The following is an 18,993-nucleotide window of genomic DNA, read 5'->3' on the forward strand; positions in this document are numbered from 1 at the left end:
TGGGAAGGCTTTCCACCAGATGTTGGAACATTGCTGCTATAACAGCCTCCACTCTTCTGGGAAGGCTTTCCACTAGATGTTGGAACATTGCTGCTATAACAGCCTCCACTCTTCTGGGAAGGCTTTCCACCGGATGTTGGAGCATTGCTGCTATAACAGCCTCCACTCTTCTGGGAAGGCTTTCCACTAGATGTTGGAACATTGCTGCTATAACAGCCTCCACTCTTCTGGGAAGGCTTTCCACCAGATGTTGGAACATTGCTGCTATAACAGCCTCCACTCTTCTGGGAAGGCTTTCCACCAGACGTTGGAACATTGCTGCTATAACAGCCTCCACTCTTCTGGGAAGGCTTTCCACTAGATGTTGGAACATTTCTGCGGTGTCCTGCTTCCAATCAGTCACAAGAGCATTAGTGAGGTTGGGCACTGATGTTGGGCGATTATGGCTAGCTCACAATCGGCGTTCCAATTCATCCCAAAGGTGTTCGATAGGGTTGAGGTCAGGGTTCTATGCAGGCCAGTCAAGTTCTTCCACACCGATCTCGACAAACCATTTCTATATGAACCTCCCTTTGTGCACAGGGACATTATCATGCAGAAACAGGAAAGGGCCTTCCCCAAACTGTTGCCAAAAAGTTGGAAGCACAGAATCATCTAGAATGTCAGTGTATGCTGTAGCTTTAAGATTGCCCTTCACTGGAACTAAGGGGCCTACTGTAGCTCAAACCATTATTCATCATCCACCAAACTTTACAGTTGTCAATATGCATTGGGGCAGGTAGAGTTCTCCTTGCATCCGCCAAACCCAGATTCGTCCGTCGGACTGCCAGATGGTGACGCGTGATGCATCACTCCAGAGAACGTGTTTCCACTGCTCCAGAGTCCAATGGCTGTGAACTTTACCACTCCAGTCGATGCTTGGCATTGCGCATGGTGATCTTAGGCTTGCAGCTGCTCGGCCATGAAACCCATTCCATGAAGCTCCCGACGAACAGTTATTGTGCTGTCGTTGCATCCAGAGGCAGTTTGGAACTTGGTAGTGAGTGACGCAACCAAGAGTAGAACATTTTTAGGCGCCTCATCACTCTGCAGTCCCGTCCTGTGAGTTTGTGTGGCCTACCACTGAGCAGTTGTTGCTCACCTATACTTCTTAGGTTGTTAAAATAATAATAATCTACTTTGCATGTTGGTTTTGTCAACACAAGTTGTAAATCATTTGGCACCAAACTTCAGCTCTGATCTGTTACAGAATGTCTCTGTTAAGGACTGTATCTGAGATGAACCCATCAGCCACTAGAAGTACACTACACACACACACACAACACAAAAAGTATGTGAACACCCCTTCAAGTTAGTGGATTGAGCTATTTCAGCTGCACCAGTTGCTGACAGGTGTATAACACCGAGCACACAGCCACGTAATCTCCATAGACAAACATTGGCAGTAGAATGAGATCTTCAGTAAAGCCAGTGACTTCCAACGTGGAAACGTCTAGGATGCCACCTTTCCAACCTGTAAGAGCTGCCCCCGGTCAACTATAAGTGCTGCTATTGTGAAGTGGAAACGTCTAGGAGCAACAACTAGAATGTATAGAACCACCGGCACAGTGTTTATGGTTAAATAAGATAGATAGCCAAGTGAACTAATTCATTCCAGTGAGGTGGCTGGTCTTGACATGCACGGCTACTCTAACACCAAACACTGACTCCGCTCTCCAAACGGGCCTCATTCCAACCACAGACACTTGGGTGCTGGATTCAGACAGGGAGGAGGGGAGGAGATCAGGAGGTAGGGAGAGGGGGGGGTAGGGAGACAGGGGGAAAGATCAGGAGTAGGGAGAGGGGGGTTAGGGAGATAGGGAAGTAGGGAAGGAGGGGGAGGTAGGGAAGGAGAGGGGGGGTAGGGAGACAGGGGGAAAGTGGGTCTAATCATAGAATTACATATAGAACCCATATTAATGTAGTAGGATCTCAGTGGGTCTAATCATAGAATTACATATAGAACCCCTATTAATGTAGTATGATCTCAGTGGGTCTAATCATAGAATTACATATAGAACCCCTATTAATGTAGTACGATCTCAGTGGGTCTAATCATAGAATTACATATAGAACCACTATTAATGTAGTACGATCTCAGTGGTTCTAATCATAGAATTACATATAGAACCCCTATTAATGTAGTATGATCTCACTGGGGCTAATCACAGAATTACATATAGAACCCCTATTAATGTAGTATGATCTCACTGGGGCTAATCACAGAATTACATATAGAACCCCTAATAATGTAGAGCCCCTATTAATGTAGTATGATCTCACTGGGTCTAATCACAGAATTACATATAGAACCCCTATTAATGTAGTATGATCTCAGTGGGTCTAGTCACAGAATTACATATAGAACCCCTATTAATGTAGTATGATCTCAGTGGGTCTAGTCACAGAATTACATATAGAACCCCTATTAATGTAGTATGATCTCAGTGGGTCTATGAGGCCTAGCAAAGATTTGTCATGAATGTGATCATGTATTAGCTTTTAATGTGGCATTAAACGTGGCATAAACACAACCAGTATTTGTCAAACAATCACTTGGAAAGGCACTCCTGTTGGCTACCCTCTGTCACGTCCTGACCATAGAGAGCCTTTATTTTCTATGGTGTATGTAAGGGCATGACTGGGGGGTTAGTCTAGTTTATATTGTCTATGTGGGGTTCTAGGTTGTTTTTTCTATGTTGGGGTTTTGGTATGATTCCCAATTAGAGGCAGCTGGCTATCATTGTCTCTAATTGGGGATCATACTTAAGTAACATTTTTTTCCACCTGTGGGTTATGGGATGTTGTTTATGTTTTGAATTAGTGTTGTAGTCATGGTTCGTTAATTTGTTAGTTTATTGTTTTGTCTTTCTTTGCTGAAGTTTCACTTCTTTTAATAAATAATGTGGAACTCAACGTACGCTGCACCTTGGTCTGTTAATTCTACAAACGACCGTGACACCCGTTTGTCCCAACATCATTCCAGCATCCAAACAGTGTACTACTGACACATCTGTTCCTAAAAAAACCTTTAATTGTCATTGGGTGATTTGTCATTAATTGTCATCTGGCTCGCTACACTGGTAGAGTCACGGTCTCAGCCAGTTGTCTCTGCCTTGGAGAATCAGTAGTGGTGAAGTTGAACCCTACTGAGGACCAGAACCCTATGGACAATACAAGGGAATATGGTGCCATGTTGGATGACCAGAACCCTATGGACAATACAAGGGAATATGTTGGATGACCAGAACCCTATGGACAATACAATAAGGGAATATGGTGCCATGTTGGATGACCAGAACCAGAACCTATGGACAATGCAAGGGAATATGGTGCCATGTTGATGACCAGAACCCTATGGACAATACAAGGGAATATGTTGTTGATGACCAGAACCATATGGACAATACAAGGGAATATGGTGCCATGTTGGATGACCAGAACCCTATGGACAATACAAGGGAATATGTTGGATGACCAGAACCCTATGGACAATACAAGGGAATATGGTGCCATGTTGGATGACCAGAACCCTATGGACAATACAAGGGAATATGTTGGAGGACCAGAACCCTATGGACAATGCAAGGGAATATGTTGGATGACCAGAACCATATGGACAATACAAGGGAATATGTTGGAGGACCAGAACCCTATGGACAATGCAAGGGAATATGTTGGATGACCAGAACCATATGGACAATACAAGGGAATATGTTGGAGGACCAGAACCCTATGGACAATACAAGGGAATATGTTGGATGACCAGAACCCTATGGACAATACAAGGGAATATGTTGGATGACCAGAACCCTATGGACAATACAAGGGAATATGTTGGATGACCAGAACCCTATGGACAATACAAGGGAATATGTTGGATGACCAGAACCCTATGGACAATACAAGGGAATATGGTGCCATGTTGGATGACCAGAACCCTATGGACAATACAAGGGAATATGTTGGAGGACCAGAACCCTATGGACAATACAAGGGAATATGTTGGATGACCAGAACCCTATGGACAATACAAGGGAATATGGTGCCATGTTGGAGGACCAGAACCCTATAGACAATACAAGGGAATATGTTGGATGACCAGAACCCTATGGACAATACAAGGGAATATGGTGCCATGTTGGATGCACACCATACGGAGTGGAGCAGTGAGCTATACGGAGTGGAGCAGTGAGCTATACGGAGTGGAGCAGAGAGCTATACGGAGTGGAGCAGAGAGCTATACGGAGTGGAGCAGTGAGCTATACGGAGTGGAGCAGTGAGCTATACAGTGGAGCAGAGAGCTATACGGAGTGGAGCAGAGAGCTATACGGAGTGGAGCAGAGAGCTATACGGAGTGGAGCAGAGAGCTATACGGAGGGAGCAGTGAGCTATACGGAGTGGAGCAGAGAGCTATACGGAGTGGAGCAGAGAGCTATACGGAGTGGAGCAGAGAGCTATACGGAGTGGAGCAGTGAGCTATACGGAGTGGAGCAGAGAGCTATACGGAGTGGAGCAGAGAGCTATACGGAGTGGAGCAGAGAGCTATACGGAGTGGAGCAGAGAGCTATACGGAGTGGAGCAGAGAGCTATACGGAGTGGAGCAGTGAGCTATACGGAGTGGAGCAGTGAGCTATACGGAGTGGAGCAGAGAGCTATACGGAGTGGAGCAGAGAGCTATACGGAGTGGAGCAGAGAGCTATACGGAGTGGAGCAGAGAGCTATACGGAGTGGAGCAGAGAGCTATACGGAGTGGAGCAGAGAGCTATACGGAGTGGAGCAGAGAGCTATACGGAGTGGAGCAGAGAGCTATACGGAGTGGAGCAGAGAGCTATACGGAGTGGAGCAGAGAGCTATACGGAGTGGAGCAGAGAGCTATACGGGTTGAAAGTGAAGAGACAGGCTGTAAATGTGAGATGAAGACTCACGACAGTAGGGCTGATAGGGGGGCGCTGCTTCATGATGAACACTGTCAGTCTGACAAGAGGCAATGTAACAAGTCATCAGCTTATAACTGCATTAGGATTTATTACTCAGAGATGATGTGAGAGAGATTTAAGGGAAAGTTGCTGTCTTTCTGGTCATAAATCATTAGCCCATAATCTTATTCAGTATTATATTAGTCTGGTTGTAACATCCATCAATCAGAGATAATATAGTCATGATGCTTTGCGTAACCAAGAGGTTTTTGACAGAGAGAGCCTTTGAAGGTTTTACAGTCAGTCTTTGGATAATATAACTGATCATAGTCACTGTTCCAAAACGTAACACACAAATGTAATAGTATGATATTGTGGTTGCATAGGACAGCAGACCACCACAGTATTAGGCTCAGACACTGTTGGTAGTGTTCATTCACAGCATATAAAACTCACCTCCCCAGCTCATCTCCCATCTCATAGTATTCCTCTACATTCTGCTGGTTGAACCCAGTCATGTTGTCAGGCGGTTCTTGCTCCCAAGCCGAGGATTCCAAAACAGCAGCACGCGCACATCACCGCAGCCTTCATTCAGCAGCCTCCCGTCCGTGTCCCGGTGAACCGACCCAGCCGTACCTGGCCACGGACCCTCTTCATATCTGATCCTTTCATTCTAGGAGGTTAAAATGCAAGATGGTTAGTGTACATATTGTTGTGTAACGGTTCAATGGTACACCGAGTTGGCATGAACACATTCTTCAACAAAGAGAGGGTTGACTTGGGGAAAAAGCTGCACCTTGCTTTGTGAGACGTCACGACTTTCACTCCCTGGTCTCGCTTTTCGCTCTCTAGTTTTCCACGAAGCAGGTCTACCTTTCAGTAATGTGCCAGAAATAAGAAAATGGAGCAGCCGACACAGTCTTCGGCTACAGGTGAAGCATAGAAAGCCGAGTGGAAGGCTTGGAGTAGCCAAGGAAACGATTGGTATGTGTTCGGGAGTAGCTCGCTGCCAGTGAAAGAAATGCGACTATATTATTCTTGTAAAGTTAAATCGTCATGTTCAACCCCAGAGCAGGTGTTTATCCGTTTTACTAGCGGACAAAACGCCCTAGTAAACAAATACAGCTGCTTTATTTCATATAGCTTAATTGGTAACAAATCAAATAGATTTTGGCCCTTCTTATCACCCAATAATTTTGATAGTAGCCACCGATTAAGCTGCTCACATTCGTTGGAAAATGTAAACGTATCGATAATAGAATAAAGCGTCTTACCGTGTCCCAGCAGTCAATATAGAAGACAGGCTAATATATCCGAGACGCTGAAACGAAATAACGTTTCCTTTCAGAGAACATAAAAACGGAATGTTGCAGGAAATGGAAGGAAGGATTGTAACAATGTAGCTGGCTACTAATGGTGTGTGGGCTGCGTGTTCCACTACATGTAGTTGTGTCCTGGGCCACTAGGGGCGGCAGAGAACTACTGACTCATACAACTGTACATTTAGAGTAATTACACTCCTATACAATACTAATGGTGTGTGGGCTGCGTGTTCCACTACATGTAGTTGTGTCCTGGGCCACTAGGGGCGGCAGAGAACTACTGACTCATACAACTGTACATTTAGAGTAATTACACTCCTATACAATACTAATGGTGTGTGGGCTGCGTGTTCCACTACATGTAGTTGTGTCCTGGGCCACTAGGGGCGGCAGAGAACTACTGACTCATACAACTGTACATTTAGAGTAATTACACTCCTATACAATACTAATGGTGTGTGGGCTGCGTGTTCCACTACATGTAGTTGTGTCCTGGGCCACTAGGGGCGGCAGAGAACTACTGACTCATACAACTGTACATTTAGAGTAATTACACTCCTATACAATACTAATGGTGTGTGGGCTGCGTGTTCCACTACATGTAGTTGTCCTGGGCCACTAGGGGCGGCAGAGAACTACTGACTCATACAACTGTACATTTAGAGTAATTACACTCCTATACAATACTAATGGTGTGTGGGCTGCGTGTTCCACTACATGTAGTTGTGTCCTGGGCCACTAGGGGCGGCAGAGAACTACTGACTCATACAACTGTACATTTAGAGTAATTACACTCCTATACAATACTAATGGTGTGTGGGCTGCGTGTTCCACTACATGTAGTTGTGTCCTGGGCCACTAGGGGCGGCAGAGAACTACTGACTCATACAACTGTACATTTAGAGTAATTACACTCCTATACAATACTAATGGTGTGTGGGCTGCGTGTTCCACTACATGTAGTTGTGTCCTGGGCCACTAGGGGCGGCAGAGAACTACTGACTCATACAACTGTACATTTAGAGTAATTACACTCCTATACAATACTAATGGTGTGTGGGCTGCGTGTTCCACTACATGTAGTTGTGTCCTGGGCCACTAGGGGCGGCAGAGAACTACTGACTCATACAACTGTACATTTAGAGTAATTACACTCCTATACAATACTAATGGTGTGTGGGCTGCGTGTTCCACTACATGTAGTTGTGTCCTGGGCCACTAGGGGCGGCAGAGAACTACTGACTCATACAACTGTACATTTAGAGTAATTACACTCCTATACAATACTAATGGTGTGTGGGCTGCGTGTTCCACTACATGTAGTTGTGTCCTGGGCCACTAGGGGCGGCAGAGAACTACTGACTCATACAACTGTACATTTAGAGTAATTACACTCCTATACAATACTAATGGTGTGTGGGCTGCGTGTTCCACTACATGTAGTTGTGTCCTGGGCCACTAGGGGCGGCAGAGAACTACTGACTCATACAACTGTACATTTAGAGTAATTACACTCCTATACAATACTAATGGTGTGTGGGCTGCGTGTTCCACTACATGTAGTTGTGTCCTGGGCCACTAGGGGCGGCAGAGAACTACTGACTCATACAACTGTACATTTAGAGTAATTACACTCCTATACAATACTAATGGTGTGTGGGCTGCGTGTTCCACTACATGTAGTTGTGTCCTGGGCCACTAGGGGCGGCAGAGAACTACTGACTCATACAACTGTACATTTAGAGTAATTACACTCCTATACAATACTAATGGTGTGTGGGCTGCGTGTTCCACTACATGTAGTTGTGTCCTGGGCCACTAGGGGCGGCAGAGAACTACTGACTCATACAACTGTACATTTAGAGTAATTACACTCCTATACAATACTAATGGTGTGTGGGCTGCGTGTTCCACTACATGTAGTTGTGTCCTGGGCCACTAGGGGTGGCAGAGAACTACTGACTCATACAACTGTACATTTAGAGTAATTACACTCCTATACAATACTAATGGTGTGTGGGCTGCGTGTTCCACTACATGTAGTTGTGTCCTGGGCCACTAGGGGCGGCAGAGAACTACTGACTCATACAACTGTACATTTAGAGTAATTACACTCCTATACAATACTAATGGTGTGTGGGCTGCGTGTTCCACTACATGTAGTTGTGTCCTGGGCCACTAGGGGCGGCAGAGAACTACTGACTCATACAACTGTACATTTAGAGTAATTACACTCCTATACAATACTAATGGTGTGTGGGCTGCGTGTTCCACTACATGTAGTTGTGTCCTGGGCCACTAGGGGCGGCAGAGAACTACTGACTCATACAACTGTACATTTAGAGTAATTACACTCCTATACAATACTAATGGTGTGTGGGCTGCGTGTTCCACTACATGTAGTTGTGTCCTGGGCCACTAGGGGCGGCAGAGAACTACTGACTCATACAACTGTACATTTAGAGTAATTACACTCCTATACAATACTAATGGTGTGTGGGCTGCGTGTTCCACTACATGTAGTTGTGTCCTGGGCCACTAGGGGCGGCAGAGAACTACTGACTCATACAACTGTACATTTAGAGTAATTACACTCCTATACAATACTAATGGTGTGTGGGCTGCATGTTCCACTACATGTAGTTGTGTCCTGGGCCACTAGGGGCGGCAGAGAACTACTGACTCATACAACTGTACATTTAGAGTAATTACACTCCTATACAATACTAATGGTGTGTGGGCTGCGTGTTCCACTACATGTAGTTGTGTCCTGGGCCACTAGGGGCGGCAGAGAACTACTGACTCATACAACTGTACATTTAGAGTAATTACACTCCTATACAATACTAATGGTGTGTGGGCTGCGTGTTCCACTACATGTAGTTGTGTCCTGGGCCACTAGGGGCGGCAGAGAACTACTGACTCATACAACTGTACATTTAGAGTAATTACACTCCTATACAATACTAATGGTGTGTGGGCTGCGTGTTCCACTACATGTAGTTGTGTCCTGGGCCACTAGGGGCGGCAGAGAACTACTGACTCATACAACTGTACATTTAGAGTAATTACACTCCTATACAATACTAATGGTGTGTGGGCTGCGTGTTCCACTACATGTAGTTGTGTCCTGGGCCACTAGGGGCGGCAGAGAACTACTGACTCATACAACTGTACATTTAGAGTAATTACACTCCTATACAATACTAATGGTGTGTGGGCTGCGTGTTCCACTACATGTAGTTGTGTCCTGGGCCACTAGGGGCGGCAGAGAACTACTGACTCATACAACTGTACATTTAGAGTAATTACACTCCTATACAATACTAATGGTGTGTGGGCTGCGTGTTCCACTACATGTAGTTGTGTCCTGGGCCACTAGGGGCGGCAGAGAACTACTGACTCATACAACTGTACATTTAGAGTAATTACACTCCTATACAATACTAATGGTGTGTGGGCTGCGTGTTCCACTACATGTAGTTGTGTCCTGGGCCACTAGGGGCGGCAGAGAACTACTGACTCATACAACTGTACATTTAGAGTAATTACACTCCACTATACAATACTAATGGTGTGTGGGCTGCGTGTTCCACTACATGTAGTTGTGTCCTGGGCCACTAGGGGCGGCAGAGAACTACTGACTCATACAACTGTACATTTAGAGTAATTACACTCCTATACAATACTAATGGTGTGTGGGCTGCGTGTTCCACTACATGTAGTTGTGTCCTGGGCCACTAGGGGCGGCAGAGAACTACTGACTCATACAACTGTACATTTAGAGTAATTACACTCCTATACAATACTAATGGTGTGTGGGCTGCGTGTTCCACTACATGTAGTTGTGTCCTGGGCCACTAGGGGTGGCAGAGAACTACTGACTCATACAACTGTACATTTAGAGTAATTACACTCCTATACAATACTAATGGTGTGTGGGCTGTGTGTTCCACTACATGTAGTTGTGTCCTGGGCCACTAGGGGCGGCAGAGAACTACTGACTCATACAACTGTACATTTAGAGTAATTACACTCCTATACAATACTAATGGTGTGTGGGCTGCGTGTTCCACTACATGTAGTTGTGTCCTGGGCCACTAGGGGCGGCAGAGAACTACTGACTCATACAACTGTACATTTAGAGTAATTACACTCCTATACAATACTAATGGTGTGTGGGCTGCGTGTTCCACTACATGTAGTTGTGTCCTGGGCCACTAGGGGCGGCAGAGAACTACTGACTCATACAACTGTACATTTAGAGTAATTACACTCCTATACAATACTAATGGTGTGTGGGCTGCATGTTCCACTACATGTAGTTGTGTCCTGGGCCACTAGGGGCGGCAGAGAACTACTGACTCATACAACTGTACATTTAGAGTAATTACACTCCTATACAATACTAATGGTGTGTGGGCTGCGTGTTCCACTACATGTAGTTGTGTCCTGGGCCACTAGGGGCGGCAGAGAACTACTGACTCATACAACTGTACATTTAGAGTAATTACACTCCTATACAATACTAATGGTGTGTGGGCTGCGTGTTCCACTACATGTAGTTGTGTCCTGGGCCACTAGGGGCGGCAGAGAACTACTGACTCATACAACTGTACATTTAGAGTAATTACACTCCTATACAATACTAATGGTGTGTGGGCTGCGTGTTCCACTACATGTAGTTGTGTCCTGGGCCACTAGGGGCGGCAGAGAACTACTGACTCATACAACTGTACATTTAGAGTAATTACACTCCTATACAATACTAATGGTGTGTGGGCTGCGTGTTCCACTACATGTAGTTGTGTCCTGGGCCACTAGGGGCGGCAGAGAACTACTGACTCATACAACTGTACATTTAGAGTAATTACACTCCTATACAATACTAATGGTGTGTGGGCTGTGTGTTCAACTACATGTAGTTGTGTCCTGGGCCACTAGGGGCGGCAGAGAACTACTGACTCATACAACTGTACATTTAGAGTAATTACATTTACATTTACATTTAAGTTACACTCCTATACAATACTAATGGTGTGTGGGCTGCGTGTTCCACTACATGTAGTTGTGTCCTGGGCCACTAGGGGCGGCAGAGAACTACTGACTCATACAACTGTACATTTAGAGTAATTACACTCCTATACAATACTAATGGTGTGTGGGCTGCATGTTCCACTACATGTAGTTGTGTCCTGGGCCACTAGGGGCGGCAGAGAACTACTGACTCATACAACTCTACATTTAGAGTAATTACACTCCTATACAATACTAATGGTGTGTGGGCTGCATGTTCCACTACATGTAGTTGTGTCCTGGGCTACTAGGGGCGGCAGAGAACTACTGACTCATACAACTGTACATTTAGAGTAATTACACTCCTATACAATACTAATGGTGTGTGGGCTGCATGTTCCACTACATGTAGTTGTGTCCTGGGCCACTAGGGGCGGCAGAGAACTACTGACTCATACAACTGTACATTTAGAGTAATTACACTCCTATACAATACTAATGGTGTGTGGGCTGCGTGTTCCACTACATGTAGTTGTGTCCTGGGCCACTAGGGGCGGCAGAGAACTACTGACTCATACAACTGTACATTTAGAGTAATTACACTCCTATACAATACTAATGGTGTGTGGGCTGCGTGTTCCACTACATGTAGTTGTGTCCTGGGCCACTAGGGGCGGCAGAGAACTACTGACTCATACAACTGTACATTTAGAGTAATTACACTCCTATACAATACTAATGTGAGCTTCTGCTATAGATTCAGGTGCAAAGTTAAGAAGAATGGATCCAGAGATGAGCATTTACACAAATGTACAGATATGAAAATAGTTGACAAAATATAGAGATAAATTCACTGTTTAAAAAAAAGTTATTTGGCCAAAATAGTGGGCATATTAACCTGACGCGGGTAAAAAAGGCAAACCTCGTAGGTTAATTGACAGATCATCAATACAAACTCCCATAGTATAATCTGGTCGAGCTCTTTAACACCAGAGAGGCAAAGCAAGAGGTTTTACTGCGCCCAAAATCTTCCCCCGACCTGAGGAATTGTTCTATGGAGGTCTCTAACCACATTTCCATCTACACTTTTTATGCTGGTAAAGTCATACCGTGAACAACAACAAAATCACAACACCTGGAACGGAAACAGGACGTTTCGGTACAATTTGTTCTTTCCACATGGTGGGATTTTTAAGTATCGGTAAAATTAAGTATGCAAGAAAATCGTGATGGAAATGCCTTTATGAGCAAAATGTGATATAATAACCATGATATAGAAGTAAACTTGGAGTCACGCGATGACATGGTCTGTGTACCTCCCGCTAGGACTCCGCAACAGTTTATTAGGCTACACATTAAATACATTATGATCAACTTCACAGGGTGGTGAAAGTGCAAGGTGATGAGCTTGATGCTCCTTTCCAATAAATATGGAGGGTCTTATTCTGGTGACAAATACAAATGATCTTGCTCTTTTGTCCATAATAATGTCACCGTGTACGCTTGATTTGCGCTGTAAATCATGGTGCTAGAACGTACGTGCCAATACCAGAGGGGGCTCCTATATAACTAAACCATCGACATGGTGGGACGGATGCTTGACTGCCGTTTGACAAATACACATATTCTCGTTCTTCTCCATAATAATGTCATCATGTAGACTCACCGACCGGCACTGTATCTGCGAGACTAGAGTAGGAACATTTAGCTTTTTAACCCAACAGCTTTTGTGACAACTATTGATAGAGTTGAAAATGCCATGGAAACACATTGAACATTAGATTTGTATTCGGTACATGATGACAACTTATGTGAAAAAGATTTGTGTGAATTTTGTCATCAGGAACTTGAACGGCAACAAGTCAGTTTGGTGAAAAATGTGCATATTTTAGAATATTTTAAAATATGTCACCAATTGAATGGAAACAACTAATTTGCCACTAGGTTTATTTGATCGAATATAAGTTTAATCATCGTTAGGTTGTTAGGAATGCACTGATATAAGTGGACCACATGGCATTTCGGTAACTTTGAAACTACTTTATAACGGAGTTTTGCCTGTTTTCATAGAGATAGATAGAGGACTCATCATGAACATAACCTATTTTCAGCATGACCTTTGCCTCCAGGGTTTCCACCGTTTAAAAAGTCGTCAACTGGGTGGGGATTCCTATGATTTGGGAGCAATCGGCCAATGAAGAAGAAAACCATTATGAGTCTTCTATCTATCTCTATGGCCTGTTGTTCACACACGCATCTGCCTTCTCAATGGCTAGAATAGTCCCACCTGATCTCTTCTCCTCCCGCCTACCATCCATCTTTGAGGACATGTATTTCTATTGTTAGAGCGGTCACTTGACTATCTTGTCAATGTGATATCATCTTAGCTCTAGTGCAGTTCTTACAGAATGGGGAGAACTGGCATCATTAACAAAAGACCATCACCTGACATGAGCCATTCATACCTTTTAAACAGGTCAATTATTTAATGAACAGTGATACACTTTAACTGAAATACTTTTGCACACTTTACATTACAATGGTTAATACCTCACACGTTAATAATAATAATAATGTCCGTAAACATGAGCATTTCTGATCACATATAAACGCACCCCCGAAATGGGAGAACCTAATCAACAGGAAGTGTGAAACCTGTGGATAAAGCCTTCAATTGACTGGCATGCACTTACCTTCGAAACCAGTTTGACTTCAACAGCAGTGGTGAGTAGAGCCAGAGTGGAAGAGGCCAAGCCCAAAATCTGTCCACGCAGATTAAACAGACTTGGATCTCACATCGACTCTCAGATAACCATTTGATTAACAATTTGGCAGTGTTATTGCTATGTAGGAGTCTTGTGGGGGTAGAACCTGTCTCGGAACCTGTTGGTCCGCTAGTCGTTGCTCCGGTACTGTTTGCAGGACAGTAGCAGAGAGAACAGTCTTGGGTGGCTGGAGTCTTTGAAAAATGTCCAGGCCTTCCTCTGACACCGCCTGGTATAGAAGGGATGGAAGGGAGCCCCAGTGAGGCTTTCTGCACCACCTTCTGTAACGCTTTGCGGTCGAGGGCGGTGCAGGGACCATACCAGGCGGTGATGCAGCCAGTCAATACTCTCAATGGTGCAGCTGTATTACTTTTTGAGGCCCACATCTTTTCAGCCCCTAGAGGGGGAAGAGGCAGTATCATGCCCTCATCACGACTGTGTGGTTGGGTGGGGACCATATGAAGTATTTAGTGATGTGGACTTTTTGGAGAAATGTCCTCTGGTCTGATGAAACAAAAATAGAACTTTTGTCCATAATGACCATCGTTATGTTTGGAGGAAAACGGGGGAAGCTTGGAAGCCTGAGAACACCATCCCAACCGTGATGCACGGGGGTGGCAACATCATGTTGTGGGGGTGCTTTGCTGCAATAGCGACTGGTGCACTTCACAAAATAGATGGCATCATGAGGGGAGAAAATGATGTGGATATATTGAAGCAACATCTCAAGACATCAGTCTGGAAGTTAAAGCTTGGTCACAAATGGGTCTTCCAAATGGACAATGACCCCAAGCGTACTTCCAAAGTTGTGACAAAATAAGGACAACAAAGTCAAGGTATTGGAGTGGCCATCACAAAGCCCTGACCTCAATGATATATAAAATTTGTGGGCAGAACTGAAAAAGCATGTGCGAGCAAGGAGGCCTACAAACCTAACTCAGTTACACCAGCTCTGTCAGGAGGAATGGGCCAAAATTCAAGGGGAATCTTGTGGAAGGCTACCTGAAACATTTGACCCAAGTTAAACAATTTAAAGGCAATGCTACCAAATACTAATTGAGTATGTAAACTTCTGACACACCGGGAATGCGATGAAAGAAATAAAAGCTGAAATAAATCATTCTCTCTACTATTATTCTGACATTTCACATTCTTAAAATAAAGTGGTGATCCTAACTGACCTAAGACAGGGACTTTTTACCAGGATTAAATGTCAGGAATTATGAAAAAACTGAGTTTAAATGTATTTGGCTAAGGTGTACGTAAACTTCTGACTTATGACCTGGAACACTGTCAGAAAGCAACACTATATTATATGATATGACCTGGAACACTGTCAGAAAGCCACACTATATTATATGATATGACCTGGAACACTGTCAGAAAGCAACACTATATTATATGATATGACCTGGAACACTGTCAGAAAGCAACACTATATTATATGATATGACCTGGAACACTGTCAGAAAGCAACACTATATTATATGATATGACCTGGAACACTGTTAGAAAGCAGCACTATATTATATGATATGACCTGGAACACTGTCAGAAAGCAGCACTATATTATATGATATGACCTGGAACATTGTCAGAAAGCAACACTATATTATATGATATGACATGGAACACTGTCAGAAAGCAGCACTATATTATATGATATGACCTGGAACACTGTCAGAAAGCAGCACTATATTATATGATATGACCTGGAACACTGTCAGAAAGCAGCACTATATTATATGATATGACCTGGAACACTGTCAGAAAGCAGCACTATATTATATGACCTGGAACATTGTCAGAAAGCAGCACTATATTTTTTATATGACCTGGAACACTGTCAGAAAGCAGCACTATATTATATGATATAACCTGGAACATTGTCAGAAAGCAGCACTATATTATATGATATGACCTGGAACACTGTCAGAAAGCAGCACTATATTATATTATATGACCTGGAACACTGTGAAAAAGCAGCACTATATTATATGATATGACCTGGAACACTGTCAGAAAGCAGCACTATATTATATGATATGACCTGGAACACTGAGACATAAAGCAGCACTATATTATATGATATGACCTGAAACACTGTCAGAAAGCAGCACTATATTATATGATATGACCTGGAACACTGTCAGAAAGCAGCACTATATTATATGATATGACCTGGAACACTGTCAGCAAGCAGCAATATATTATATGATATGACCTGGAACACTGTCAGAAAGCAGCACTATATTATATGATATGACCTGGAACACTGTCAGAAAGCAGCACTATATTATATGATATGACCTGGAACACTGTCAGAAAGCAGCACTATATTATTTGATATGACCTGGAACTTTGAGACATAAAGCAACACTATATTATATGATATGACCTGGAACACTGAGACATAAAGCAGCACTATATTATATGATATGACCTGGAACACTGTCAGAAAGCAGCACTATATTATATGATATGACCTGGAACACTGTCAGAAAGCAGCACTATATTATATGATATGACCTGGAACACTGTCAGAAAGCAGCACTATATTATATGATATGACCTGGAACACTATCAGAAAGCAGCACTATATATGATAAGACCTGGAACACTTAGACAGAAAGCAACACTATATTATATGATATGACCTGGAACACTGAGACATAAAGCAGCACTATATTATATGATATGACCTGGAACACTGTCAGAAAGCCACACTGTATGATATGACATGGAACACTGAGTCACCGTTCTGGTTGATACACTGCAATGGAAAGATGTTGATCTCTGTGACTGACCGATGCACCAGACAGACATTAATCTTTGTGGTGTTGCAGTAGTCTATGTATTTTCTGATTCGACCTACATATGTGTGTTGCAGTAGGCCATGTCCTGTGTGTGAGTTGGTGTTGTGGTAAACTAACTAGGTCTATGGCTGTGCAGCAGGGTAGGCTCTATACTGGTTGTGGCATGGTTGGTCGGTATGGTTGGGGATGTTAGGGTTAGGGATGTTAGGCTGGGGAGGTTGGGGATGTTAGGGTGGGGAGGTTGGGGGTGCTAGGGTTAGGGATGTTAGGCTGGGGAGGTTAGGGATGTTAGGGTTAGGGATGTTAGGCTGGGGAGGTTGGGGATATTAGGCTGGGGAGGTTGGGGATGTTAGGATGGGGATGTTAGGCTGGGGAGGTTAGGGATGTTAGGCTGGGGAGGTTGGGGATGTTAGGCTGGGGAGGTTAGGGATGTTAGGCTGGGGAGGTTGGGGATGTTAGGCTGGGGAGGTTGGGGATGTTAGGCTGGGGAGGTTAGGGATGTTAGGCTGGGGAGGTTGGGGATGTTAGGATGGGGATGTTAGGCTGGGGAGGTTAGGGATGTTAGGCTGGGGAGGTTAGGGATATTAGGCTGGGGAGGTTGGGGATGTTAGGATGGGGATGTTAGGCTGGGGAGGTTAGGGATGTTAGGATGGGGATGTTAGGCTGGGGAGGTTAGGGATGTTAGGCTGGGGAGGTTGGGGATGTTAGGATGGGGATGTTAGGCTGGGGAGGTTAGGGATGTTAGGCTGGGGAGGTTAGGGATGTTAGGCTGGGGAGGTTGGGGATGTTAGGCTGGGGAGGTTAGGGATGTTAGGCTGGGGAGGTTGGGGATGTTAGGGTTAGGGATGTTAGGATGGGGAGGTTGGGGATGTTAGGATGGGGAGGTTGGGGATGTTAGGCTGGGGAGGTTAGGGATGTTAGGCTGGGGAGGTTGGGGATGTTAGGATGGGGATGTTAGGCTGGGGAGGTTAGGGATGTTAGGCTGGGGAGGTTAGGGATGTTAGGCTGGGGAGGTTAGGGATGTTAGGCTGGGGAGGTTAGGGATGTTAGGCTGGGGAGGTTGGGGATGTTAGGGTTAGGGATGTTAGGGTGGGGAGGTTGGGGATGTTAGGCTGGGGAGGTTAGGGATGTTAGGCTGGGGAGGTTAGGGATGTTAGGCTGGGGAGGTTAGGGATGTTAGGCTGGGGAGGTTGGGGATGTTAGGGTTAGGGATGTTAGGCTGGGGAGGTTGGGGATGTTAGGCTGGGAGGTTAGGGGATGTTAGGCTGGGGAGGTTGGGGATGTTAGGCTGGGGAGGTTAGGGATGTTAGGCTGGGGAGGTTAGGGATGTTAGGCTGGGGAGGTTAGGGATGTTAGGCTGGGGAGGTTAGGGATGTTAGGCTGGGGAGGTTGGGGATGTTAGGCTGGGGAGGTTGGGGATGTTAGGCTGGGGAGGTTAGGGATGTTAGGCTGGGGAGGTTGGGGATGTTAGGCTGGGGAGGTTGGGGATGTTAGGATGGGGAGGTTAGGGATGTTAGGATGGGGTTGTTGGGGATGTTAGGATGGGGAGGTTGGGGATGTTAGGGTGGGGAGGTTAGGGATGTTAGGCTGGGGAGGTTAGGGATGTTAGGCTGGGGAGGTTGGGGATGTTAGGGTTAGGGATGTTAGGCTGGGGAGGTTGGGGATGTTAGGCTGGGGAGGTTAGGGATGTTAGGCTGGGGAGGTTGGGGATATTAGGCTGGGGAGGTTGGGGATGTTAGGATGGGGAGGTTAGGGATGTTAGGATGGGGTTGTTGGGGATGTTAGGATGGGGAGGTTGGGGATGTTAGGGTTGGGGATGTTAGGGTTAGGATGTTAGGCTGGGGAGGTTGGGGATGTTAGGCTGGGGAGGTTGGGGATGTTAGGCTGGGGAGGTTGGGGATGTTAGGGTGGGGAGGTTAGGGATGTTAGGCTGGGGAGGTTGGGGATGTTAGGCTGGGGAGGTTGGGGATGTTAGGCTGGGGAGGTTAGGGATGTTAGGCTGGGGAGGTTGGGGATGTTAGGATGGGGAGGTTGGGGATGTTAGGATGGGGAAGTTGGGGATGTTAGGGTTAGGGATGTTAGGCTGGGGAGGTTAGGGATGTTAGGCTGGGGAGGT

At 45.1% G+C, this 18,993-nt stretch overlaps 1 protein-coding gene across 1 annotated transcript in view; it reads right to left on the reverse strand.

Annotated features, from left to right (window-relative positions):
* Positions 1-6,375, reverse strand: part of dapk1 (death-associated protein kinase 1) — a 185,911-nt gene extending 179,536 nt beyond the window's left edge. The window contains 2 exon segments of the mRNA XM_064937941.1: positions 5,415-5,631; positions 6,233-6,375. Coding sequence (XP_064794013.1) covers positions 5,415-5,476 — 62 coding nt within the window. The 5' untranslated portion in view covers positions 5,477-5,631; positions 6,233-6,375.
* Positions 6,376-18,993: the final 12,618 nt, after the last annotated feature.

Source organism: Oncorhynchus masou, chromosome 25 (assembly GCF_036934945.1).
Source record: "Oncorhynchus masou masou isolate Uvic2021 chromosome 25, UVic_Omas_1.1, whole genome shotgun sequence".
In the NCBI taxonomy this organism is placed as follows: domain Eukaryota; kingdom Metazoa; phylum Chordata; class Actinopteri; order Salmoniformes; family Salmonidae; genus Oncorhynchus; species Oncorhynchus masou.